The 26,974-nt window shown below is 40.3% G+C and overlaps 1 protein-coding gene across 4 annotated transcripts in view; it reads right to left on the bottom strand.

Annotated features, from left to right (window-relative positions):
• AKAP12 (A-kinase anchoring protein 12) overlaps positions 1–26,974 on the bottom strand; it is a 112,371-nt gene that overhangs the window by 6,762 nt on the left and 78,635 nt on the right. For 3 of the 4 annotated variants that reach the window (XM_059714042.1, XM_019488320.2, XM_019488323.2), the window contains one exon: positions 803–6,821. In XM_059714042.1, coding sequence (XP_059570025.1) covers positions 811–6,821 — 6,011 coding nt within the window. In that variant the 3' untranslated portion in view covers positions 803–810. Of the gene's footprint in view, positions 1–802; positions 6,822–23,333; positions 23,584–26,974 lie in introns of those variants that run through there. The other variant, XM_006260940.4, reaches the window with a different exon arrangement.

Here is a 26,974-nt window from a genome sequence, read left to right as displayed (position 1 = left end):
GACATCCTGGCCTGAACAAAATGATACTCAGCATCCAACGGCTGCAGCAACTGAATTTTCTGTGTGGCCTCCTATCCAGGAATTAAACAGATGAAACTCAACCTGCCTAGCTTGCAAGATGATGAAGCGATTTGATGACATACTATTTATTACCCTTGATTTGTTGCTAAAATGGCTCCTATTTGATTGAGGGTTAAAGGAAGATAAAACAAGAGGTGGGACCATCCTGGAGGAGGAGTAGAACAGTGTTGCTCCCCCAACACAGGGAGAAGATAGACAGCATCTCACTGTTTTTAGCAAAGAAGAATAGTGCTGCACTGCACGTAACAAGTGGTCTTATTTTCAAAGATACTGAGTGTCCACAGCTCTCTCTGTGGCCTTGATGCAGGACAGAAGGGGAAGAATAATACAGTAGGTAAATGGTGTATAATTACCCACAAAGTAGACTAGTACACCTGTGTTAGCCAACTTCTTTACATCTCATTCAAACAATATGCTTCTACCAAATAAGAATAGTAGAGTGATTTTCTAAAGGGCTGAACTCTCCTAATTTCCCTTGCGCCAATGGAGGCTGTAAGTACTGGGCAACTTTGGGGGGGGGGGGGAGGGAGGAACCATCCAGGTTACTTATTCTGAATGCCTAGACATGGATTTAAATCATCTAAAGTAGGCAAGAAGAAGTTTGAAAAAGTTGTTCCTGATCTGTTTAATGAGATTTTTGGTGCTAGCAAAAGACACAACAGCATCACATCAATAACACACTGCAGTGACAGAAGTAAATTCTTCTGAAAATGCTACTTACATTAGGCCTTAGTCAGTCAAAGCCAATGAGCTCTGACTTTGATTCATTTCAGGGTAATGAGATGTGGGGTCTTGACTATTTACATCTTCTTCCACGTGCACCACCACATCTTCCACTGACTGGCTATGATGTTCTTCCTCCCTTTCTATGTGCATTTGCTGGCGTATACACTGGATTTCCACTGTCTGTTTAACTTCTATTTTCTTCAGCTCTGATTGGTCTGTATCAAGGGACTTTTTGGTGAAGTCTTCTGAAACACTAATTTCTACTATTGGCTTTTGATAGCCTGAACTTTCACTTAAAACCGCTTCAGGGATGGCTGCAATTTCTACTGAATCCTGACTGCCTCTCTCTTTAGATGTGTCAGCAGTGACTGGCACATCTGTTGTTCGCTCTAGAGTAGCTTTTTCCTTTGTAGATGGTTGCTGGATCTCGTGTTCTTTACTCACTCCTGTCTCTTCACCTTTTGCGAGTTGCTGATTGGCCAGAACACATTTCTGTATTTCAGATACATTTATACCTTCTTGGCTTCTGTCTGTTGACTCTGTCTGCTGCTGTGATTCAGATATGATGCTTACAGCCATTGGCTTTTCTGTCCTCTCAAGTTTGTCAACAGCAGTCTGAATGATCTTTAATACAATTTTTGTACTTTGAGATTCTATAGTCGCAAACTGACCATCAAATTTGTCACATTCCACGTGGGTTAGAGAAGGGCTTTTATCTAGTACTATTTCAGAAGTCAGTTTTTCAGGTACTGATGCTACAGCCTGTACAGTTTCATCTGTGGTTTCCATCAGCATTACCGTTTCAGAAATTACCTGCTCTTCAACTGAGGCAGCTGTTACCGGCATAGATGCTTTTTGCGCTTCAGAGCTTTCAACTTCAGGAATGGCTGAGCCTGTATCTTCCTGGGGCTCCACTACTTCTCGCTGCACTGAATAAACTGTATCACCATGTGCAATTTCCAATTTTCCAGAATCATGGAAATCTTTTTCCATTTTCAACATTTGCTCAGATTCAATTTTCTTAGTCTCACAGTCCTTTGAACTCGTTGTATGTAAAAGCATTTGTTTTGCTTCCACATGCTCTTTTTCTCTCTTTCCATAAACTGGCACTTCTTTAGGAAATATGTCTCCCTGAACAGGGGCCTCAGTTACAACTGCTTCGCTGCATTTTGATCCTAAAGCATTGTCTCTCTCTCTATCCACAGGGACTTCAGGTACCTCACTCTGCACAGAATCCCCAGCTGTGATTCCTTCTGTGCATTTTGATTCTAAGGTAGGCACAGCATCTTCCACCTTACTCTGCAAAACAGACTCAATTTCTATTTTTTCTGGGCATTTTGTTTCTAAAGGAGGCATGGCATTATCTGACTCCGTCTGCATAGTGGCCTCAGTTGCAATTGTTTCTGAATATTTTAATTCTGAGGCAGGAAAAGAATCTTCTACCTCACTCTGCATCGCAGTCTCAGCTCTTTCAGTCTGTGTGGGGATGTCCGTTACAATTTTGGTATGTTTTGTCTCCACAGTAAGGAAAGGATCTTCCACCTCACTCTGCGCAGGGACTTCCCTCTGCAGGGAGACATCTGTCACAACCGCTTCTATGTGCTCTGATTCTACAGTAAGCACAGTCTCTGCCACCTCTTTCTTCAAAGGATCCTCAGTCACTTCACTCTGCACAGAAGCTTCAGGAGAAGTTTCTGCCAGGCGTGTTGTTTCCACAGTAGATCTGGTATCTTCCAATTCACTCTGCTCAGGGACTTCAGTCACTTCCCTCTGCAAAGAAGCTTCAGGAGAAGTTTCCGCCATGCGTGTTGTTTCTACAGTAGCTCTGGCATCTTCCAATTCACTCTGCTCAGGGACCTCAGTTACTTCACTCCTCATATGGAGCTGTGTTGTAATTACTCCTGTGCTTTTTGATTCTACAGTAAACAAGGAATCTTCCTCCTCTTTCTTCATAGGAGCCTCAATCACTTCACCCTGCACGAGGGCCTCCGCTACAGTTTCCTCTCTTCCTTTTGATTCCAAGGTGGGTGTCGCATCTTCCCTCCCACACTGAACAGCAGCCGCAGTTATATCACTTAGCATAGGGACTGCTGATACAGGTACTTGGCTGCACTCTGGTTCCAAGCTAGTCTTGATGTCTACTACTTGTTTAAGTTCCTCAGACAACTCAACCTTTGCTTCATCCACTTTCGGATCACCTTCATCTGCGGTCTCACCTGCAGGCAGCTCTGTTAAATTCAGTTTTTCTTCTTCCTTTGCAATATGTTGTTTTACTGCAGTAACATACTCAGCTTCAACCTCAAGCTCTGCCTTGGGAGTTATTGTGACACTACTATAAAATTCTCTTTCTCTGGAGTCTGATGTCTCTGGAGTTCTCACCTCTTCGGACATTTCTTCATGTCTTTCTACAGTTGCATGGTCAGGTGCTTGCCTTTGACTTTCATCAGTCAGTATATCAAGACTTGTGGTTTCTCCTGTATGTTCCCTCATCACAGCGCATGTTTCACTTATCTCAGCCACTTCCTCCAGAGCATTTTCTTCCATTTCATTTTTTTCTTGAATAGTTGCTTCTCTTTCCGGTTGGATGTCACCTCCTCCAAATTCCTGTTCCTTTACTGACCATTCAACAAGCACAGTTTCTTGGGATATGAGTGTTATCTCCTTAGCTTCATCTTCTATTTCTAATCCAATCTCCTGTGCAGTCTGAGTGACTACTTCTATCACAGTTTCTTCACTAATCACCTGTGCTTCATCTGACAGCTTAACTCTTTCTGCAACTTCCTCAAGAATTTCTCGTGTGTGTTTGTTTAATTCTTCCAAATTTTGCTCGGTGCCATCTACCTCTTGCACAGGTGTAACTTCTTCAGTAGTATCTGGAGTTTCAGGTAACTGTGAGACTGCTGACACCATCTCGGTTGTCTCCTCAGCAAGAGACACTTCTGTTGCTTCTTCAGCACAGGAAACTTCTGTTGCTTCTTCCCGAGCTGTAACAGCTTCTGAAGTCAACTCCAACTCACTCATTAGAGTATCATCACTTGTGTCCTTTCTCATCTCAGGCAAAGTTTTAGTAACCACTACTGTTTCCTCTACAATGACTTCTGCTTCAGATATCTGCTCAGCTGGTTTTTCTTCTTCTTTCACCTGTTCAATAGTTTCTGTCACTGCAGCAGATATCCAGGATGGTGATCTTTCTTCAATACTGGTAACTGCTCTTTCCCCCTCCACAACTGTCACAGTAACTGCATGAACAAGTCCTTCATTGGATTGGTCAGTTTCTAAGGCATCTTGTAATTTTTCAGCTTTTTCTTCCTCTAAAGTTCCCTCCTGTGCTGCTTCAGCTTGGACTGCCATTTGGGCTTCAATTTTTTCTCGTTCAGCTGCTTCATATTCCGACAAAGGAACAACAGCTGGAACATCAAAGTCTTCCTCTGCAGTTTCTGCTAATATTTCTCCAACTTCATCAACACGAGCTTGTTCTAGTTTTCCGTCTGACTTTTTCTTCCTTCGGCCAGGCATTAATTTTCTAAATGAGACCCAAGACTCTTCCTTTCCAGGCTCCCCATCAGAAGTAGAATGTTCTATGCTAGCAGCAGTGACAGGTTCTTCATTTTTATCCTCCATTTTAGTTTTGGACTTTCTTCTCGGAGTGACTAATCTTTTAAACGATTCCCATGTTGAGAAACCCTCACCTTCGGATGGACTTCCAGTTTCTTCTGCTGAGGAACCTCCATGCCCGTGATCGCTTTCCTGTGAACTGGTAAGCATGGAGTCTGCTGCGGTGTCTTTGTTTTCTCCACTTTCGTCTATTTTTTGGCCTTCTTGAGCAGGCTTCTGTCCTACTTCCTCATCAGAAGATGATGATTTTCTAGCTCTTTTCTTAGATGATCCTACACAAATGAAGGCCTCCCATGATACTGAAGTATCAACTTTACGTTTTGGGTCTTCTGTGTTTTTTTCTAACTTCAGGTCCTCACCGTTTTCTTTAGCTTCCTCCTGATTTTCACTTTTAGTAGAAGAAAGGGTGGCAGTTTTTCCTTTATCTATTTCTTCTTCTTTGTCACTTTCAGAAGGCCTCCTTATACGTTTCTTTGGAGTCACCATCTTTTTAAATGATGCCCATGGAGTAACATTTTCTCTCTTCCGCTCTGTGTCTAAAATTATTCCTTCTTCATTTTCACTTGCCCGGATTGCATTGATGTCTTTTTCAACGGATGGAATCTCAGTTGACTCTTCAGGGGAAGAGGCTGAGCTCTCTGCTTTTGGCTCATCTGGGCTTTCTAGAGAATCAGACAGATGCTGAATTTGATCTGCTGGTTCTCCCAACTTAGTTTCTTCTCTTTTTCCTTTATGCTTCTTTCCAGAAAGCTTCTTTAAGCCAGTACCTGTAAACAGTTTCTTTAATGGGCTGCCTTGGACTTTGGCTCTCTCTTGTGATGACAACATTTCAACCTCATTTGTGATACCTTCTGGTGGCTTACATACAGCTACATCTTCAGAGACTGGTTCTGTTTGTTTGATGAGATCATTCTCTATTTTGCAGACTGTTTCTTTGTCTTTTAGAACTTCATCAGTTGGTTGGACTTTCTTTAGGTCAGTATCTCCTTCAAATGACTGCTCAGGAACTGAGGAGGGCCTCTGTTCAGCTGCAGATAAATCAAGGGCTAGTTCTGCCTCATGTGCTTTAATCACTTTCTCTTCTACAGTACTAGCACAAGCTTCTACCTTTGTCTCTACCTTCTCATCAAAAACTTCCATTGCCAATGGAGCTACTGGCTCAGATTTTTCTTGAATTTTTCCTTCAGATTTTTCAGCAAAGACTTCAGTTGACAATGGAGCCTCTAGTTCAGATTTCTCCTCAGAATATAATTCAGTTTTCTCCTCTAGGGCTATTTTATATTCTTTCACTTGTTCTATTTTTTCTTCAAAAGATCCCTCAGATTCCTTGCTGACACTTACAGTAGTCTCCTGTAGAACTGGCTGTTCAGAAAGAACAGTAACTTCTTTCAATGTTGTTTCTTCTGGGGTCTCTGCAACATCTCTTTCTTGCTCTTGCACATCTTTCTCACTTCTCTTCTCCTTTTCACTCACTTCTGTGGGGATCTCTGCTACTGTCTGCTCTTGCTCTTCTTTATCAGTTTTTTCTTTCTCACTTGCTTGTAGTGGGACATCTGTGACATCCTTTCCTTGGTCCTGTTTTTCTTTCTCTGTTTTCTCTCTCTCATTTGTTTCTGTAGGGATCTCTACTACCTCCTTGTCTTGTTCTTGCTTTTCTTCCTCAATTTTCTCTTTCTCAATTGGTTCTACTGCAATTTCTGCCCCGTCCTTTTCTTGCTCGTTTTTTTCGTTCTCAGGAGACTGCTGTTCATCATCTTTAGGCTTCCTGAAACTTGTCTTTTTCCTAAACCCCGCCCAACCTTGTGTAAAGAATTTCCTTAGTGGTGATGAGGTTTCGTTAACTAATGCAGCTGGAGACTCTGGTGACTTGCTAGGATCTTTTTTAACTTCTGCCACTTTGCTCCCTTCTGCTTCCTCGCTTGGACTTTCTGCCAGCTTTTCAGGAGGAGACTCATCTTTCCTCTCCTCACTCTCAGTTGTTTCTTCAATCTTTTCTACAGGATGAGTTACTTCACTTTGTGTTGCTTCTTCCACCTGTTCTAGCTGGACTTCTTTATGATCTCCTGCTCCATCTGCAGACACTAGGTCTTCTTTTTTTACAGTCAGTAGCTGAACAGGTTCAGATTTTTCAGTCTTATCCTTTTTAACAGTAAATTTGAATCCAACAAATTTAAAAACCTTTTTAAATCCAACATCATTAGATTGTGGTTCACTGGGTTGTTCTATCTCTTCTACTTTTTCCTCTGGTGATGGTAACTGTTCCGTAGCATCTTGTGCATCCATCTGATCTTCTTTCACACCATCTTTGTCATCTTTATCAGTTGCTTCTGATTGGGTAGTCTCCATATTTTCAGCTATCTCTTCTTTTAGAATCACATTTGTAGGTTCTCTTTGTCCAACTGTAAAAAATCAAAAAAGATAAAAATTAAATTAGATTAACTGCATCCTTAATTAACTGCTAGATTTTATATTAAAAAGCTGAAGACAATATATGTTTCAACTCTTAACACAAAATGATCTGCATTTTAAAGAAGTCTTATAAAATACAAATACCATTATAGAGGCAACTTTTAGGTCTGCTTTAATTAAACCTTTATCATCTTTATTATGAGCCAAGCTTTCTCCTCACTGAAAGAAAGGGGAAAAATCACCTGCAAGACAGAAAGCTGCCTGCAGCAACAGTGGAACTCAATGATTCAGAATATTTGGGCTTCTTCTCACTCTTCCTGTGCAAATGAAAGTTTAGACTGTACAACAAATGCAATACTTCGATTTTGTGTAAGCATCCATTTTTCACTTCAGGTAGTAATATCCTACCTGGAGGATACACAGGACAGTATTATTAATTATTTTGAAGCAGTCTCCTTTCCAGCTGGAAGAAAAGCACAGCATCAAGAATGAAAGAAAGATTCAGACGTGGAAAATGCTGATGTCCCAGAATAATGTATGGGAGGATTCTTTCATGACTATATCTGGATATAGCTACAAGATATGATAGGGCCCTGACAGATCCAAAAATAGATCTGAAATATCCTAACTACTAGTTCTCGCTTCAGTCACAAGCTGTGCCTCTCTGCACCTTTCAGTAGGAATATTTAAAAAATAATGTATACTTATTTATTTGTGTACATACAATTTAAAATCTCAGGATGAATCTGAAAGAGAGGGAGAGGGAGAAGGAGAGAAAGTAAAACTAGCAGTTTTTCAAGTTTACCCTGCGATCTTAAAATCAAACTGGATTCTTTCTTCTCTATATTTTATCGCCACTTTAGAAAATGTCTGATGACCCCACCTGCCCACATCTACACCAGTGCAACTCTATGTAAAATACTGAGATTGCAGAGTATAAATTAGCCTGCAAAGAAACAAAGAGCCCAATGTTAGTCTTAGATCTTAGTAGCTTGATCTCTACTTCTCTGCTCCCTGGGTGCTACTCTGGTGGTTTCTGCCTCAGTCAAGAGAACACAGGCAGTGAAGACTGCAACTCTGAGAAAGTCTACCATATGTTTAATCAAATATCCTGAGATGGTAAAGGAACAATGAGAATATAAGTTCAGCATAATAGTTCTGTGCTTTACATGCAACGCAATGTATATAGTCAGCTGCGGTAAGTATACCACTGCATCAGGAAGTCAAGGCCCTATCCATTCCCCTTCCTTTCCACTTGTGTGCAGAGGGGTGGGGGAAAAAAAAGAAAAGTAAAAAAGCAGTCTAAAGGAAGCTGGTGCCTCCATCCCTTCCTGAGGAGGTTCAGGCAGCTGGCCTAACAACAAGGGTGCCATCTTACTTCTCTGAATTGCCACAAACATGTCACATGCTTGCCCTAAATAAAAGTACTCACTGAAAATTATTTTAAATGCGTTTCCTTCCAAGAGAGATCTCTGGAACCTTAATACATATGAGATTTTTATAACACACATTTTTTAGGTTAACTTCTACTTACAATGCACTCTTCTGCACTACATACTGATTGATATAACTGCTTCTGCATGTGTCAGTCTCTGCGCTCTCTGCTTTCCTACAGATTGTCAAAAGGGTCAAATCTCATTGAGGCTTTCCTCCTAAGTACATTAGGCCACTAGGTGAAGACAATCTAGTGAATTCCTTGTACAGTGTGTACAAAGTACAATCAAAATCCAATAGGCACTATATTCCTTGTAGGTGGCTTGCTAGGGTCCTTAATTTATGCAGTATATTACAAAAGGAAAAAAAGCAAGTTTGTCACAGCTTGCCATTTTCTGAGTCCTCTTTCTTATACTGCTAGTATTTCCGCCACAATCTAAAACCTATTGTAATTGTAAATACTGTCTTTGCATTCAAATTCTAATTCTTGCCAGTGGCCAAATTCACTAAGAAGGAAAACAAAAATGAGACTGCATGACTCCTTTTATATTAAAAAGGAAAAAAAAAACCCTGGTAACAGGAAAGGCCCAGAGACTATGATGCACACAGAGAAGACTAAACACATACAGGAAAATGCACTGTTTTGAGTTTTCACTCACAACTACCAATTTTGAAAGACCTATAGCAAAAATATCCATTCCCTTCTAGTCAAAATCATATTGGGAAATGTTATGATGCCCCTGCTGTTGCTGCTAAAACCTGACTGTACTGGATTAAGACTATTTTCATTTAAGAAAACACACTTGCATGAAAATCGTAAGCAGTAGACATAAACTCTTGCCTGAAATCAGAATCATACAGACAAATTCCTGCTCCTGTGAAGAGCCAGTAAGCTTTAGTAGGGTCCCTGCATGGGCCCAAGGGTCTATCTGCTTGGATCTAACAGCAGAATCAGGATCACGTTTGTACAGCCTATTCATATATCAACTGAACCCTTCAACAGAAGCTGAAGCAGTTTCACTTAGAGGAAGAGCTTGGTGTTCATTCAAAAGGGATTAATGATTTTTGCACATATTTATTTAAAGGATTTCATTATTTGTAGCAGCAGGCTGGTATTTTTTTAATACTTGCCACAGTAATTCTTTGATAGTTCTCAAACGATAGTAAGTGAAAACACAATAAGAGTAGTAACTATGCATGTTTCAGCACATAGGTATATGGCACGTCAGTCATTAGAACAGTTAAGATTTAAAAACAAAAATGAAAATACCCTCAACAACCAACAGCAACAAATACCAAGGAGGATGCCTGGTGGGATTTCTGACCTCTCAATGCCCTCAGGAACAGCTAGTCATATTGTAATAAAAAAACGAGCAGCCCTGAAATCTCACCATGAGATCTTAAACTCAAACTAGCCTTTTTCCCTTTCCACACGCTATCACCAGTATGGAAGTGTTCTGAAAGTCAGATTCTGCCCTCAATTACACCAGCAGAAGTGTTTTTAACACTCTTGAGGGTGCAGAACTGTAAGACATGCATAGACTGGCTTGGAGCATCTCAACATCTGTGCAGAGTAATCTGCACAATAACAAAATAGGAGGATTATTCAACAAGAAGCTAGTTTGTCATATGAATTAGGATAGTAACAGGGAAATTGAGAAGAATTACAAGTAAATTTTAATAATAAATCCTCAGTGCTACATCATGGCTTCCAGCATTTGACTTCAGGGAATTCTCCCCACTGGAACGCTACAGCTGTAACTGCTCTTAGGTAAGAACTAGGCCTCCTTTATATTTACAGTACACTGAGAGGGAAGTTTCATTCTGGCTGTGGTCAGCTATTGCTTCCGTAGCGATATGCATTATTTTTTTAAAAGAAAGTGGAACAATGAAGTGTAAAGGATAAATGAATGCTAAATGACAACTCAACTCTGGAGACAGTGGGCAAGTCTACATGAGACATTTACTGTGCAGTTGCCTAATTAGCTCCATAGTAAAACATCACCATTTACACAAGCAGTACTATTAGTAGTAAACTACTCTGCCGCAAGACTTGTTCTTTACTTCGCAGCAACGCATGTGTACATATTGATGGGGCTGGCTGGAGCACGAGGGTGCTTCAGTGCGGGGGCTGCCTGCTGGCTAGTGCCCCAGCCATCACTCTCGCAGCACGCCGAGAGGGGTTGGAGCAGCCCTGGACTGGCAGGCTGACTCTTCCCGGGCCCTCCATCAGCTGGTACGGCTCCGACCCAGCTCAATGTGCTGTGGTCCTGGGCACACCTGTAAACGTGATTCCTGGGAGCAATAAATTTTGGCACAGTATGTGCCACAGTTTATTGTTTCACCTTAATAGCACATGTCGATGCACCCAGTGAGTGGAGTTACAGCATCATAAATAACTGCTGGGGAAAAAAAAGAAAAATGGAAGCAGCTTTTCTTCCAAAGGTAAGTTATGATAATAGATATTTGATTCATGGGTACTTGAAACTTCCAGAAGTTACTATGTGGAGATTCACTAGAAAGAATGGGCCTCATGAAGTCCACGATAGTAATACAAACAAAGTAGATATAAGGCAGAACCATCCTATCTAATAAGAATATTATGCTCACTTTAGAGTGATGTAAATTATTACAAAAGATGTAAGATATCAGAGGAACAGTCCCAATAAGGGCAACAGAAAAGCTGGCACAGCATGGAGTCTTCAAAATTTGAAAATTCTAAGCCCTGAGAGACAGTTAAGTGGGTTACATTTCCTGATAGACAAAAAAACTCACCTTAATAATAAAAGCCACCATAAAAATTAAATCATGAAAGTAACATCTAAAGCATAGGGCTCTAGAGTACTCTTAGATCAAAGAATGTTTGCAGAGGGGCGGGTGCTTGCTATTAGAATAGGTCAAAGCAATAATGATTTGCAAAAGTATGCAAAGAACCCACTAGGGCTATTTAATACAGATCTCTTACCAAGCCTGGCTTAAAATGACACAGTAGCTGTAAAAATACCCAGAAGCAAAACAAGAGATAAAGTCACACCAGTACATGAATTGGTAAGGATACAATTCCAAGCCACCAAAGGCTGCAAATGGCGTAAGTATTCTTTTCCCACTCTCAACCTCGCCTTCAGAATTATAAGTGTTTCTTCATCCCATTTTGCTTTTATTTCCCAGCTTTTAAAACTTAAAACTCTCATACACATTTTCAAATTTAAAAACAAAATTAAATTTGAATCCTGAAGATAGCTTTCTCCCTTTTTCCACCCTGCAGGCTGCAGCCACGTAACTGCAATTTTTGGCAATTATGCAAACTTTGGATTCTATTTCCATCTGCACAGCTACACTCATCCTGTGCTTCTCTTCTGAGCATGGGCTCCACTGTGGCTGTGTAGGCTCTGGGGCAGAAAAGAATCACCCGGGTATGCATGCAATGCTGTATAAGTCCCCAAGACTTTAACTGCAAAAAACCCCATGAGCACCAAGCAGTTAAGGCACTTACGCATGGAATAGTGAGTCCCACTTACTTAAACAGGATTTTGAACCTGCATTTCCTGCTTCTTAACAAAATGCTCTGATCACCAGGCTATGAGCCTGGTATTGGTTGACACACCCTCCAGCCCTCCTCTTGAAGCTGGTCCACCCACTAGCCAACAGGGAGATTTGTAGGGCTAGGAAGAAGGTGACTCAGTGAGCTAGACTCTGGCTCAGAGAAGAAGCAGCTGTGAGTTCTGGCCCTAACTCCAAATCCCAAATAGGCAGAAAGTACCCCACTGCCATTTATCCAATAATTTATTAAATCCAAGTCTTTACAAAGCCTGGTTTAAAAGGACACAGAAGCTGTAAGAATGCCCAAAAGCAAAACGCTGCTGAATGACAATGGTACTATTTAAAAATGGATCAGCATTTTTATTTTCCATTATGTTTAAACACATTTACTAAACAGAACAAAACTCTAGTCAATATTGGCCATATTTTGTATTGATAGGACTCAACAGCATAACTGACAGGGGGAGGGGGGGAGGGAACACCAGCCCTAGGCCTGGTCACAGGGGGGTCACAATGGGGGGGGGTCACAACAGGGAGCCACAATGGGGAGTCACATGGCAGGCTCATGGGGAGTCAGAGGGGGGTCACAATGTCCCCTCCCATGAGCCTGCCAGAGTAAATAATTGATCTTACTACAATACTTAAGGTTCTAGCCATACTATGCCAAAAAGAATTGTGTTTAAATAGCAGTAAAATACAATTCTGGCTCAGCCAATCCATATTTGTTTTAATATTTATTTTTTATTCAATGTCAGAAAATTAGAAGGAATAGTGGGTGGTTTCTATGTGGACTATTAGTAACTCTGTTCTCATTACACTGATGCTCCCCATCCAGTACTCAGAGCCTAGGTTTGACCTGGATATATTTCCTTCATTTATTTTTTCTGAAACTGATACCATTAAATTAATGACGCTATCATGATAAGGACTTTTAGCATGCAATATCCATAACATTTGGTATTATATGGAGTACTGTGTCCAGTTTTGGGTGCTGCGCTTCAAGATGGACGTGGATAACCTTGAGAAGGTTCAGAGAAGGGCTACTCATATGGTTGAGGGCCTGCAGGTAAGACCCTATGAAGACAGACTGAGAGATCTGAATCTCTTCAGCCTCTGCAAGAGAAGGCTGAGAGGCGGTCTTGTGGCTGCATACAACAAACTCATTGGGGGGGAGGGCAGCAGGGAATAGGGGACAGAAATAATGACCACACACTGAAAGAGAATAGATTTAGATTGGACATAAGGAAGAAATTCTTTATGGTGAGGGTTGCCAAAATATGGAATGGGCTTCCAAGGGAGGTGGTGCTTTCCCCTACCTTGGTGGTGTTCAAGAGGAGACTAGACAGGCATCTGGCTGGGGTTACTTAACCCCAGCGCTCTTTCCTGCCTGGTGCAGGGGGTTGGACCCGATGATCTATGAGGTCCCTTCTGACTCTCAAAACCTATGAATCTATGAATCTATTAATCCACGGATTTACTGTGCTACACATGAAACTAAAAGGAAACGATGGAAATTATCCACAGCTATGAAAAAAGAATAAATAAATTGAAGAAGCAGTTCTTATTTTCAAACCAGAAGACTGCTCAAAAGTCATCCTCAATAGGAATGAGTACAGCTGATGTATTTCTATCAGCTACTACTTTCTATCTTAATATTTTAACTCTTCTTTGAAAAAACAGAAACAAAACTATTATTTACACATACAAACATTTTAGCTAACAATATGCACATTATCAATGACATATAAAATCACTGTCAGCATTTTTTAATGAAACTTGTCTTCTGTTCTCTGACAGCAGAATTGAATCATTAAAAAAACAGCATGTTACTAAAAAAACCAGCAGGTGGCACTATGTCATTTCAGGTATCTTATACATTTATCATAACTATGTCTCATTTTCCAATTACCCATCCTCCCTAACCTACTTTCAAATTTAAGCATCGATAATAAAAGATGGAACATGAATAACTAATTTATTGATCTTTTTTGCAAGTTATAATCTTTTAAATCAATGCCATGCACTTCACATGCTAAGTGAATCTCTTTCCATTCATCTCAGCCCTAGAAAGCATACAACAATTCAAAACCATATGCTTTAACAGGAAGACGCTTTTGCAGAGTACGAGAGATTTACAAAACAGAAAAGAATCGGTCTCTTCTAATATAAGACACGTACCAAATATTTTTAAAGTAAAAGAAAAAAAAATATGTTACAGTAAGAGTCACTTGTACTGTTATACTTTCAGTTATATGTCCATTATAAGCTTTCCTTTCAGTTGGTAAACAGAACACCTCCCCCCCTTTTTGCATGGAACAAAAAAGGTGATCTTCCTACCCCCTCCCATTCAACAGAAGCCCCTTTAGTACTCCTCCAAATAAAACTTCTCACCCCTTCTAGCTGTGTCCTTCCTTCAAATCATCACTGGGAGAATCACTCCTTGATGTACACTTCCAACCATGCCTAGGACCTAGTCTACATTGAAAAAATGTAAGAGGCTTGATTCTGGTTGTATAGAATCAAACTGAACAGAACTTTGTCAGCATGGACCTGGACAAATTATGTGCAGCACTATGCTGAATGACTCAATTCTTCACAACCGTGTTTAAGTCTAATGGATCTACACCCTTCCCCCTGCTTCCCTGAACTGCAGTGTTGGTGGAAATGTGCTGCTTCTTCTTTGTGTATTGAACAGACTTTATACCCTGCCTTCATTTGCTGATTCCCAGAAAAAGGAAGAATCAGTAAGGGACTGAAAGCATGTTGGGAACGCAGCCTGTGGGTGGGGGAGATCAGAGGCAGGAAGGGCTGCAGGAACAAGGGTGGGGGGACAGTGGTGACTCATTCTAGGCAAGAATCCTGAACTAAACCAATCCTCCAGCAGCCAGAGATCTTCCCCCTAGGCACATAACCACCTAATAGCCCCCTTAACCCTTGAATACTTCTCCCAGTTAAATTAGTTCTTTCACATTGAAAAATCAGAGGTGCACAAAATGTAAACAAGTTTACAAAGCTGGGATGAATTTATCATTTTTTTTCTGTTTTAAGGAATAAGAGATGAAGCATTTCTCTGCATTCATAGCCATTGTTTAAATGTTTTGGGTTTTTTTAATATTATGGATCCTAACATGCTAAGGCAGAGACTGTATTTACAGACAGACTCCAACATCTATAAAAGATTTGAATGCGAAAAAATACTTGTATAATTATTACTGTGAAAGCTGCAGATATGTATTAAGAATGAATCAAAGCTTATAAACACAGAAAATAGGAGAGAGAAAACTGTAGACTTTCTAATAAGCTTTAAAGCTGTTAAAGCAGTTTTATAATAAATTAGAGTTTTCAAAGCCTTTTGGATTAAATACCAGCCCCACCTTTTAAAAACTCATTTAAATAAGAAACAAAAGGAGATGACTATCAAATACAACTTTTTTTGTTTTAAAATAGGATGCAAGAAGGCTGAAACTGCCTTTACTTTAAACACCTTCCACATCTGCCCCTGACCCCAGCAACACAAACACGGAGTAGGGTATGCATGATGACAGAGTGAGCTAGCCTTTTATCTCCTCTCTGGTCCACAAACAGGGGCATCTCAAATCCAACCTGGCCCCATGGAGTGGGAAGGAGGGGATGTGGCCCAGCACCACACAGGTGTGGTTCAGCCCCAAACTGGCCCCACTGGGGCAAGGAGGCTTGACCCAGCCCTACAGGAGTGGGGGGAAGGCAGCTTGAGCTGCCCCAACCTAGTCTCATGGGGCCCCAACCCAGCCCTCATCCAGCCCAGGGAAGGGAGCTGGGGGTTGGGGAGATGGCGTGACCTAGCCCCAACCTGTTATATGCAGCTTGGGAATCTGGCAGCAGGGAAGGGTGACCATATTTATTCTCACTGCTCCCCTGCTGACAAATTTCCTGATTCATGGGGATCCCCTTGGGCCAGATATCTATGGCTCCGCAGGCTGCATTTGGTTTATAAACTAGAGGTTGAGCACCCCTGCACTAGAGCAGTAGTGCTTAACCTGCAGCCCAAAAACCAGTGTCCCCTAACACCATGTCACCATCATGCCCCTGTTGTGTTTCTGTCACTGAGTGATTATTAAATTCATGTCAGGGTACAGGCTTATCCAGGAAGAGCACATTGGTGTGGCTGCATCCTTTTCACCCGCACAGTGCAAAGTGTGCTGGAACTTCGGCATGGCTCCTGTCACAACCCTGTATGCTCAGTGAGCTGTTGGTATGGGCTCTGTGCCAGAGCTACCACTTTTGCACAGCTCTGGAGCCCAAGAGGTGAACACCAACGCTGCTTGTCTCCTTTTCCCCTACTGATGAATTCAGCAGCGGGAGTGGAGGGAGGTGAAGAGCAGTAGGGTTTTATGCAGCCCTTGACTTGCTTCTGATTTTAGGGTTTGGCCCACTTTTAAAAAATGCTAAGCAATACTGCACTAAAGTATAAAATCACCTAGAGTGCAGTCTTGGTTGGTCCTGCTATTAGTAGGGTGGACTACCTTATCCAAACTGGAAGGTGGGACATATGACCCCACCCCCACTCCCCTGCCGGTGGCAGGGCTGGACCAGAGCCAAGCAGGGTAGGTGTGGGCTCCCCACTGCAGCCTCTGGTGTCTTGACCCTGCTTCCTTTCCCCCAGGAGCCCTGCACCATCCACACATACCCTGCCAGCCTGGCAGCAGCGGGGTGCACAACTCCACACTGCTGCCACCCCCGCTGCTGCTGGGTGGGCAGGGGGCACGTGGTCAGTGCAAGGCTCCTGGGGAAAGGGCAGCAAGGCAGGGAGCCCCAAGGCCGCAGCAGGAAGCCTGCATCCGCCCCATCCCACACACAAATCTGGGGGGCACATGCCCCCCTGAGGCATATGTATAGTGGCAGGAAGCTGCCCTACCCCATGCCCTCTAGATGATTCAGACCCAATCCTCACCCCAGCCCTGATACACTGCCATCACTGGGCAGTGCTCCCAGCACCACTCCCTGACCTACTCCCTCTCTCACCTTGGGAGCCTCCATCTGCCCGCCCCCACCCCCCCCCCCCACTTCCTACCCATGCCCTCCATTGATTTACTTACAGAGTAAGCCTGCTCTCCAGGCTGCCTGGCTCTTTCCCGGACATGTGCGTGTGTGTGGGCATGCACATACACGCGGCATCCCCTGTGTCCCACTCCCGACAGCCCCTTGCCAGCTGGAACGCTGCCAGCCTGCAAGGGGAACCCAGATCGCTGCACGATGCTGCAAATTCGGGACAAATGTTGTCCCAGAGTCATGCAGCCCAGGACCGGCACTCAATGATCCCATTCCGGGACTGCCCTGTTCAATTAGGGATGGGTGGTCACCCTATCTATTACCCTCCAGCAGTATCATACACTTCTATACTTTCTTGTCAGTTCCTTTCTTTATTTTATACTTAAAGTCACCTATGTTGGTCAAGCATTTTAACACTTTTGCCTACTCCATATCCACTGAATTTCAACATTTGCACAGAAATGCAATCCAAGGAATCTTCCTTCCATGCTGGTAGCCGGCTGGAAGACTATACGTCTATGAAATATTTGCCTTGTGGTAAAGCTGTGGTGTGATATCTCCAAGACAAACAAATTGGAGTAAACATCCAAAATTATATTTGTACAATGGGCAGGAAAGAATAGAGAGACATAAATCTAAGCCAGGTACACTACAAATCACTGTGGTTTTGTATAATAAGCTCCTGGTGACCTTTTCTATTACACTTCTTGCTGCCAAATACTGTTTACTTATCTCTTCAGAACCATCTGTCTTAATGAGTAATTTCAGTTAGAAGTTACTGGGAGTTGTTTACATGAGTGTTGTTCTTATGTCACTGCCACAGACATGCTAGGCAAATAAGGACAGCTGTGTGAATGAGCCCAGAGAGAAGCCCTCAGAAATCTATTCAAATCCATTGGCAGAGCACCCCTGTGGACACAATTACAAGGCCAGTAAAGATGTTCCACTCACTCATATTGGCTAGTCCAGGCTGACACAAAATAAAGATATATTCACAGAGCAGTGATAAAAATGCTGGTCATGTCACAGAATGGATCAGTTTTGAGATTAAACCCAGAGTAGATTAGCTGGAATTTATTTTAACTCCCTATTGCTTTAAGTCAAACTTCTAAAACATTTTCAATTGCATAGTATAGTTTGTCCCTCAAACTACGATACTAGATTATTTTATCCTGAAAGAAACATCTACTTAAGGCTCTGAGGATGCTTGATTTTACCATTTGTTTGGTAGCTATGAGATCTTCGGATAATAATTTCCAGTTTAGCAGCAGAATACAAGTACTAATCTACTGGTATACTATGAAATTTCATATGCTTCATTCATTTCCCATTTCATTTTAAAAAATCCAATGAATGTAGAAAATTAATACACAACCTTTTACAATCTAAATCATTTAACTCAGCAGACACTGCTGGCAGCTTTTCTTCACTCCTCCCACTGTTTCCCCTCCCTGTAGCAGTGAGAAGGTATTCCATTTCTAGTACTGGGAAGAGAAAAAAGAATTTTCAGGCTGCAACAGTTAAATCTGAAGCACTTCATATGCTTGCAGTCAACCATGTCAACATCTGGAGTTGGTTGACTTCTTCCCCAAGGATTTGCAGCACTGCCCTGGATTTTTTCCATAAATTCCCTACATTCTAAATCCATCAGATATATGTCATACACACCCAGCTCCCCATGTTCCAAACTCTATTAGCCACTGGAAAACTCTCAACAGGAGGGATTTTGTGTGTGTGTTAATTCAGCATTTAAGTACTAAAGACTAAATTCTACTTCTAGTCTTGTCTGTCTGTATGTATACACATGTGCTTTTAGTTTCATATGATAAATTAGGGAATCTCATGTATCTATCTATATGAAACCAGTGCCATAGGAAGGAGGTGAGCAGGGCAACCGCCCCAGGCACCAAAGCTAAGAGGCGCCAATAGGCACTGCCCAGCCAGGGTGGGGCCATGAGCAGCTATTTGCGGGGGCATGGCTCCTGCTGTTGTGTGCACTCCTGGGTAAGCATAGGGAGGCGTGTGCCATGGGGCAAGGATGGGCTGCCACTGCGGGTGCCAAACTTCCCTGCCACGGCACTGTATGATACTAAGAGCACATAAACACACACGCACACATACACATGTATAAGTGTGTATAAAATATATAGTGCATAAGAGTAACTTAAGGCAAGATAAAACCCTAAAGTGTCTGATTAAGCAAACAGCAAAAACAAGGCTATTTCAAGTTGTTTGACTCCACTGTGGCTAAAACTGCAACAAGCTGGCATATAAAAGTTACCTACTGTCTGACTCTCACACAGCCAGATACAACAGGGAAATTTAAGAATGAATCTGGACTAAGATTTCCAGACTGTGCTGGTGCTGCTCATGGGTCTCAAACTGGACTCATGCATGCATGAAGGACCAGTCCCATGCACTGCATGGGGTAGGGGCATAGGATTTGTCTGGTATATGTTGTGGGCAGCACAAAGGGCTGGTCCAGGGCACATGCTGCCAGCTGCACTCAGGGCTGGTCCAGGGTGCATATGGCCCACAGTTCTATGCTGAACCTGTGCCACATGCTGGATCCAGAATGAGGAGATGGTCTGTGGGCCTCCTCCAGCGTGAAGACCAACCCAGCACCACTCATCTTGCCCTTGCTATATCTTGTCAGAAATAGTTTTAATAACCTCAGAAAATCATGTCTCTCCCAAGATGTATTTTTAACAGGGTAGCTGTTTTGGGCTATTAGTCTATTAGAATTTTTATAAAAACCAAAAGCTTTAACTTGTGGTTCAGTTGTGGAAATCTGAACTGGATGGTTGTGGCACAACCTCAGAGGATTTTTAACCTCACAGTTGAAAAGGCTGATTTGAATAATAAATCATATGATCAGTCAATTAGCTTTAGTTATAAGGAAAATAAATCAAAAGAAACATTTTTACGCACAACTTCTCAAGAGCTATGTTATTTTTTAAACCACAGTTTAATATACTGCTGTCTGGAGCCCTAGTACTGACCCTTGACAAGGTATTTTGCAAGTTTCTCTTGTCTGCCTCCCCAAAATGACTGTATCTACATCTTCACCTCAATTTACAAATACTCCCTTTTAGGAATTGCACTGCTTCCTTCGTTATTCAATCCATTCACTTATTTTAAAACAAAGATTTATTGTGCCTAATTATAGGGAGGGGTTTCTTTGGGGATGCATTAGATGCTGCTAATGAAGATTTATGGAAGAGATTTACACAGTAGATTTCACAATGTACACTTGTAACACTTAACCTTTCTAATCATGCACTTATTTCAAAGGTTTAAATACAAATACACAATTGGCTCAGTTTTGAATGCTACAAATATTTAAAGTCTGACAGTCAAGTGAATGTTGCTATACCACGCTCTGATTGAAAAAAAAATTTAAAAAATTACAAGTTAGGTCATTTTTCAAGTATTTTCATTCTTTGTGTAAAAAGCAAAAGTGTGGCCTCAGCAGAAGTAGCCTAAAATATATATTATTTTTTATTAAACTAACTTAAAAGCACACACAAGCACTCTTAGTGTTATAGTATTGCCTTTTATTATAAACACCTTATTTTCAGAGGTTTACGATTTAGCTGTAAAAGTTTGCTCTAGACTAAAGTTTAGCATATGAAATTCTTCCCTGGGAAGTAATGTATTTTATCAATTACACACACACACACACACACACACACACACACACACACACACACACACACACCCCCAGCTTGCCAACTTGACTGGTCATATAGCCTACTCATATTGACTGGTCATATAGCCTACCCATATATATAGTCAACTAGTATAACTAGTCAAGTTGGCAAGCTGGTCTATATGTGTGTGTGTGTACACATATATATATATATACATATTTACAGACACACGCAAAAATATGCATTTTTATTTAAATATTTGTAAAATAACATGTATTTGAAGTTCATGCTGTTTTTTATAAACATATGTACATTGACAATGTGGTGACCACGTGTAGTCGTAATTAAAAGAATCTGTCATAATCATGAATAGTACTCAAGCCAACCCAGCTTTTGCATGTGAATCACATGTGAATCAAATCAACATGCTATGAAGGCTTATGAAATTTGTTGAGTTTTAGGACTGGCTATTCTTCATGGTCAGCGTGTTTCTTTTAAAGCATATTCTCCAAATGGAACAGGTAGCTCTTAATCTACTATTCTGATATCTGGAAAAAATGCCTGCTGAATTAAGGACAAAGAGGAGTTCCAACTACGTGGTATGGTAATGAAGGTGTTTTCAGAAAGTAAGTAAATAATATTTGACAATGTACTGACTATGATAAGCGAATTAAAAATTATCCTCGCCAGGATGTTTGCAAAAAGAATAAATATAAACATCAACTTCACAAGAGATTTACACAAAACAATGCTAATTTACAATAGTATTCACAGCATAGAAATCCACATTGATATGGTAACTAGGACTATGGCCAAGTTCAAATTCTTGTAAAACATAGTTCAAACTCAATTATATTACATCAGAAACCTCAGCTAGTTTGCTAACCATTATTTTTTCGTTCTTCTGTCATTCTTCTTGTGCTATAAAAAGGTTCCTTCAAAGAAATAAACCTTTAACTATTACCAATAAAAGAAAGAAAAAAAGCCCTTGAAGAAAAAAAAAAGGAGAGACTCAGCATGTGATAAGCTTATTAAGCATGTAGCTTAATGAAAACCCCATTTCTAACAATAGCACCAAATAAACCTTTGGCAACTGTTAAAACCACATACCATCCACTATAGGAGAGACTCTTTACAGAGCTGTACTTCTGTAGGTTTTACCATCACTATAAATAAAAGTAGCATTGAATTGTTTTGCCAAAGAAGAAGACAGTGAAATAAAAACATGTAGCTGAAGAGATTAGTAAAGAAGTGCTTAGTCAACCCAGAGGAAATTCCATAGAGGTGCAGCAAGCAAATTAATTGGCAGGAAGTAACAAGATTTTGTTTTGCTCATACCCTGCTAAACTTCTCACAACCACTTTAATTTTCACAGAAAGATGTGACTAATGGCACAAACCACTCCGTGAAGAAGTACTGTGACTTTAAAAAGTTCCCTTGGTTTAAAATAGCATTATTTTCTATGAAAATCTACCAGTCTACAGCAGCATTTTCCACAGTTTAGATTCACCTATAAATTTTCACAAATTGTTTTGAAGTGAATGGATGCAACATCAACTCCAGTCCACCTACCAAAGTTTGGGGATCTGATCCACAGAATTTTCCTGTAGAATGTTAATATATATGTAATTTTAAAAAAATATATAAATTTAAACAGTTCTGGAGTAATTGCTTCTTCTCTTACACACTATTAAGACAATTCAAAATGGCAACAGTTAGTGGTGCAGTTCTTATTACAAAAATTGGATAATATATTTTTAATTAAAAAAAGAGAAGCGGAGTAATGATCATCCAGATGGTAAGATCTAACCTACAACATTTTAGGAATTTTACTTTTTAGAAGTCTTTATTCTGTACCTAACTGCACGACTGAGAGATATATGCTAAACTGAATGAAAATGCAAAGTCTAAATGTCCATCTTCTGGGTAACAAAATGCCTGACAGAATGTATCAAATCAAAAGATCTCTTTCAAAACACCGCAGTCTAGCTAGTGTGTGGGAAACACCTAATACAACATTCATGAACAATCTCAGTGTAAAAGAGACATTACAAGCTGTTTTGTAAGAAACACTGAAGGAGTGGATGAAGTAATTAGCTAAACATAAATGGAAAACCCCTGAAACTAAAGGTGAAATGTATTGAGAAATTAATGTAGCTTTGTCTAGTAAGATTACTTTTGAATACCAATGTTGTACTGCCATTTCAAATTAGCTACTATTAACTGCTTGATGCACTAATGTTTTGTAATTCTGTGTAAATTATATCCCCTCCCTTATACCTATTTCAATTCCAGTTAACTAAGTTTAGTTGAAAGGAAAATTATTACATTACCTCTTGGTTCTTTTGCTGTATAGATGAACCAAGTCGGTCATTACTTGTTTTATTTTTGCATTTACTTGTTCCCAACATTCTGATATTCTGGCTACAATAAAATACCATTATCTTCCTTGAAACCTATAACCCTCAACTTGTAGCACTACAAATCCTGTACCAAGTTTCGGACTGAAAATGACAAGAAATCTTTAATACATAGTTTGGCTTCACCAAGCACTTTTTAGGGGAGTTTTTTTTTTTTTTTATGTACAGTACTCCTATAAAATTTTTAAGTAGAACAATGTTTGAAAATTTTAAACTTGTTTTAAGTTTTAAGTAGAACAATGCTTGAAAATTAAAGCCCTCCTATTCACACAATACAGTCTGCCACACCCTATCATACTAGCCATCTCTGTTTAAGTCATGAAAGTTCTGCTGCATAAAATCCCGAGTGCCACAAATAAAGGTGTCAATACAGACAAAATGAATTTGAGCAATTTTAGCATATTTTAGCAATACCACATTTTCCTACCTGTGATAGTTATGGTCCCCAGCATTTTAAAATTATTCTGATGACAAAAAAACTCTGTTCTTTTGATGCTCCCTTATTTCTGTATTTGGAAATCTCAGTGTAATCAAGAATGGACAGCAGAACAGCCTCTGGTGCTAACCAAGCCACAATGAATCTTTCTGTCTGATGAGAAAACCAGACTGAAGTTGTGTTTCAGCAATCCCTCTGACTTGGCAGATAGTCCTTTGTGGCCATTCCCTTCTCAGCTGTTTGCCTTAGAGTAACAGGGGTGGGCAGATCATGTGGTTCATTTTATGGGCGAGAACCCCTCCCCTTGCCCACTCCAGCCCCTATTGTTGGCTAACAGACCTCATGCAGGGACCTTGAAATTGTTTAACTAAAGACTGCTGAAATGCAACTTAACTATTGCAGGCCCATTATTCTCCTGTTTGAAATGACATCATCTATACTCTAAATTGCCCCCTTTAAATGTTTATTACAGAGAACATTTAAGAGAGGGGAGGAAAGAGTGGGGAGGGAATTCTAGTATAGGCATATCCAATTTCTCAGCAGAAAACAGGTATTTAAAACATTTTGAACTTGTTTTCTAACTACACAAAAAAGGACTTTTAAAAAGCTATGTATTAAATTAAATCTGTCAGAGTTTTATAAACACTAGTAATACAAATTTTTGTTGTCCTTTTATTTAGATTGTTCTCTGGCCTGTTGGAAACTAGGGAGAATACTTTTTACTTGGAGTTCTCTTCAAGAAATGACCTATGGAAGTTACTGTCAAGTGGACCCGGAGCCTCCCAAATCTGAATTTTCTAGGATCTATATGGGTGTTGGAAATACATGAGAAATGAGGCCCATCCCTGTTAGGAGTCCACAATACCCTTCCCATGCACTTTCCCCTCCTGCCCCCAGCCACAGTTATGACCCTGGCATCTTCACTTGCCAGAACACTTTGAGGGACCCTCAGCTGGCCATGTCAACTTCTGAGGATACTCAGAATGGCCTGGAACCATATCTCACAACTAAAGGCCCAAATGTGGAACTCAAGGCATGCAAAAGATCCAAAACACAAAGCAGTGCTGGTTGTCAGTAATAGATAGTCAAGGAGGAACCTTAAACTGCTGGTAGGATTTATTACTTCCTGCAATCCTAGCTGAATGATTCTTTATTTGTAATTCTAAATGATTTCCAACATGAAAGACACTGGGAACACCACATCTGCATGGAATGTAGACAGATTTAGGGCTAAAATGAGTTATATTTCTTGAAATGAACATTTTAGAGGTATGCCAGGGCCTACCTCCATCCCCTTTTTTCTACATTTGCCCCAGGCCATATAGAAAAAATCCTCTGCATGGTCCAGAGGGGTAGGCATGAATGATGACAACAAGCATTTCAATTGAGCTTTTTACTTAAGAAGCTATCCCTTCAATAGTTGGCCATATGGCTGGTATTTAAGATAGTGCCATTCACAGCAACAATTTTCAGGAAATAAAAATCACGCCCATTAATCCTCCATTTAAAAGCAATTCTCTGGAAAACATTAAATTATGCTTATTCTTTCCACAGATTGCAATTTTTTCCTCTCTATGATTCTCAAGATATTAGTATTCATTTAAAAGTTTGTCTAAAGAGACATAATTCTTACCATGTAGGGAGGATGGTTCTGAAATGTGGAGCCAACATTCAATATTAATCCATATGAAATGGACAACTACTATACTTGGAGCAAAATATGGATCAATACTTCCTTGTTTATCAAGGAGCCAAGTAATTCTCAGGAACTTTGTATTCTTTGCAATCTGACTGATTATCAAAGGAATGCAAAGGTATTTACTGAATTTGCTGATAGTCATTGCTAGGGAGTAGGAAGAGGCAGATTAAGGATGACAGAATACGGAAAGCCTAGACCACATGCTCCTATACTAGAAATTATACAGAAGCATAAATTAGCATTTACTTTTAAAAAGTTTAATTTGTTGCTATGCTGTCAGGCCACAAAAAAGAGCAAAACAACTTAACAGATCTAATGTTAAGTTTCTCCATTACTCAGTTAAGAGATAGTCTAACTTTGATCTAGTCTCCCCAAAGCAATCAGGGCAGGCTGCAGAGTTTTCCAACTAGTTTCTGTGTCTGGCTCACAATGATAAGGGCTCTATCAATCAAGATTAAAAAAACCCATAGGATCGAGGATAAAACTCAAAGATCAACATACAATACAGATGACTCCCTATCATGTTAATTGAATAGATTTGTGGTAAATCATTGCCTTTGGAAGATGCCAAAAGCATAAATACAAAGAGGTACACAGAATCTTTCTTGTGTGCCAACTTTAAAAACCTTTTTAATATGTAAAAAATAAAGTACAACAGATGAAAAAAATGTTACTTAAAATTTGTCTTCAAACAAACCATCAAGGAAGTATTCCATACTTTTTATTTGTGGCTCTGTTGTTTCAGCAGAAATAAATGAAGACAGTCATTTTAGATTAAGGCCTGGTTTTCTCACAGTTTTTACACTGGTTGATAAGAGGTGGGTCTGGTACTATGTTACTGATACAATTACTCTAGTATTGTGTATACCAACACAAAAATGAGCATAATTTTACTAGTATAACTCATCCAAATTAGGGTACCATAATGCTTATCTGTAACATTTTTTCATAATTTAAATTGTACACATTTTTGTATGTAGACAAAGGCTCCTTAAGTTAAAAAAATCTAAAAAATTGACTTAAGGCAGCTAATAAAACTGTTTATGCAGACTTGCACCAAAATAATGAAAGTTTTGAATTAAAATCAACTAAGGATTTGCCTACATGATGTATTGCTTTCAGTGATTTAAGCTGTCTCAAGTGGGTGTGTGCATCTAGACAAGGGCTTAATGGGTATGCTTCAGTCCTTTTTCCATAGTGAATTTATGCCACATTGCTCTAACTTTCAGTTCTGGTCTTTTCCTGCTATGGTAACATGCTTATGAAATTTTTACTCTGCTAAAAAAATCTCAGCACTGAAAAAAAGTGATACCTGCATGTATGGATGAAGGCCCAAATCCTCTTTTACATCTGAGAAACTGAAGTGACTCTTAGACTGCTTAATCAATAAATGTAATACTATTCTATCTCATGCAATGGCAAAAAATGTGGAGGGTCTTAGATTCTCTCTCTCTCAGAAGCCTCCCTCAAGACTAATAGTTTAGATGTCCCTTTAACAACCAAACTTGGGTGCATGCTCAGAAGTGATCCAATATGTCTATCTGGCACTCAACTCCACTAATGCACCATTCCAATCATCTTCTGTCTGGGAAAGTGTATACAATTGTCCCAAAGCTCCCAAATCTGAGTGGGAAAAGACCATATACATCAACTGTTTGACACTGAGATTTGGGGGTAGCATGAGGACAGTGATGCACACTTTTTGCCTCAGAAAGTGGGAGACCTGAGTTACAAATGTAACTCACCCTGAGAGGGTTGGCACTGCTCTCTCTCACTTTGCAGTACACTGCCTTAATCAGAAGACCAGGGCATCAGCATGGAGGAGAGCACATCCTCTATTCCTCCTATTGAAATAGGGCCACTAGGCAGTAATGTGAAGGTAAGAGAGGCAGACAGGAGAGGGAGCTTCTGTGCAACTGACCTTGGAAGAAGG

Source organism: Alligator mississippiensis, chromosome 1 (assembly GCF_030867095.1).
Source record: "Alligator mississippiensis isolate rAllMis1 chromosome 1, rAllMis1, whole genome shotgun sequence".
NCBI classification, from domain to species: Eukaryota; Metazoa; Chordata; order Crocodylia; family Alligatoridae; genus Alligator; species Alligator mississippiensis.
The sequence above is the reverse complement of the archived record's forward strand: the minus strand, read 5'-3'. Positions and strand labels throughout refer to the sequence as shown.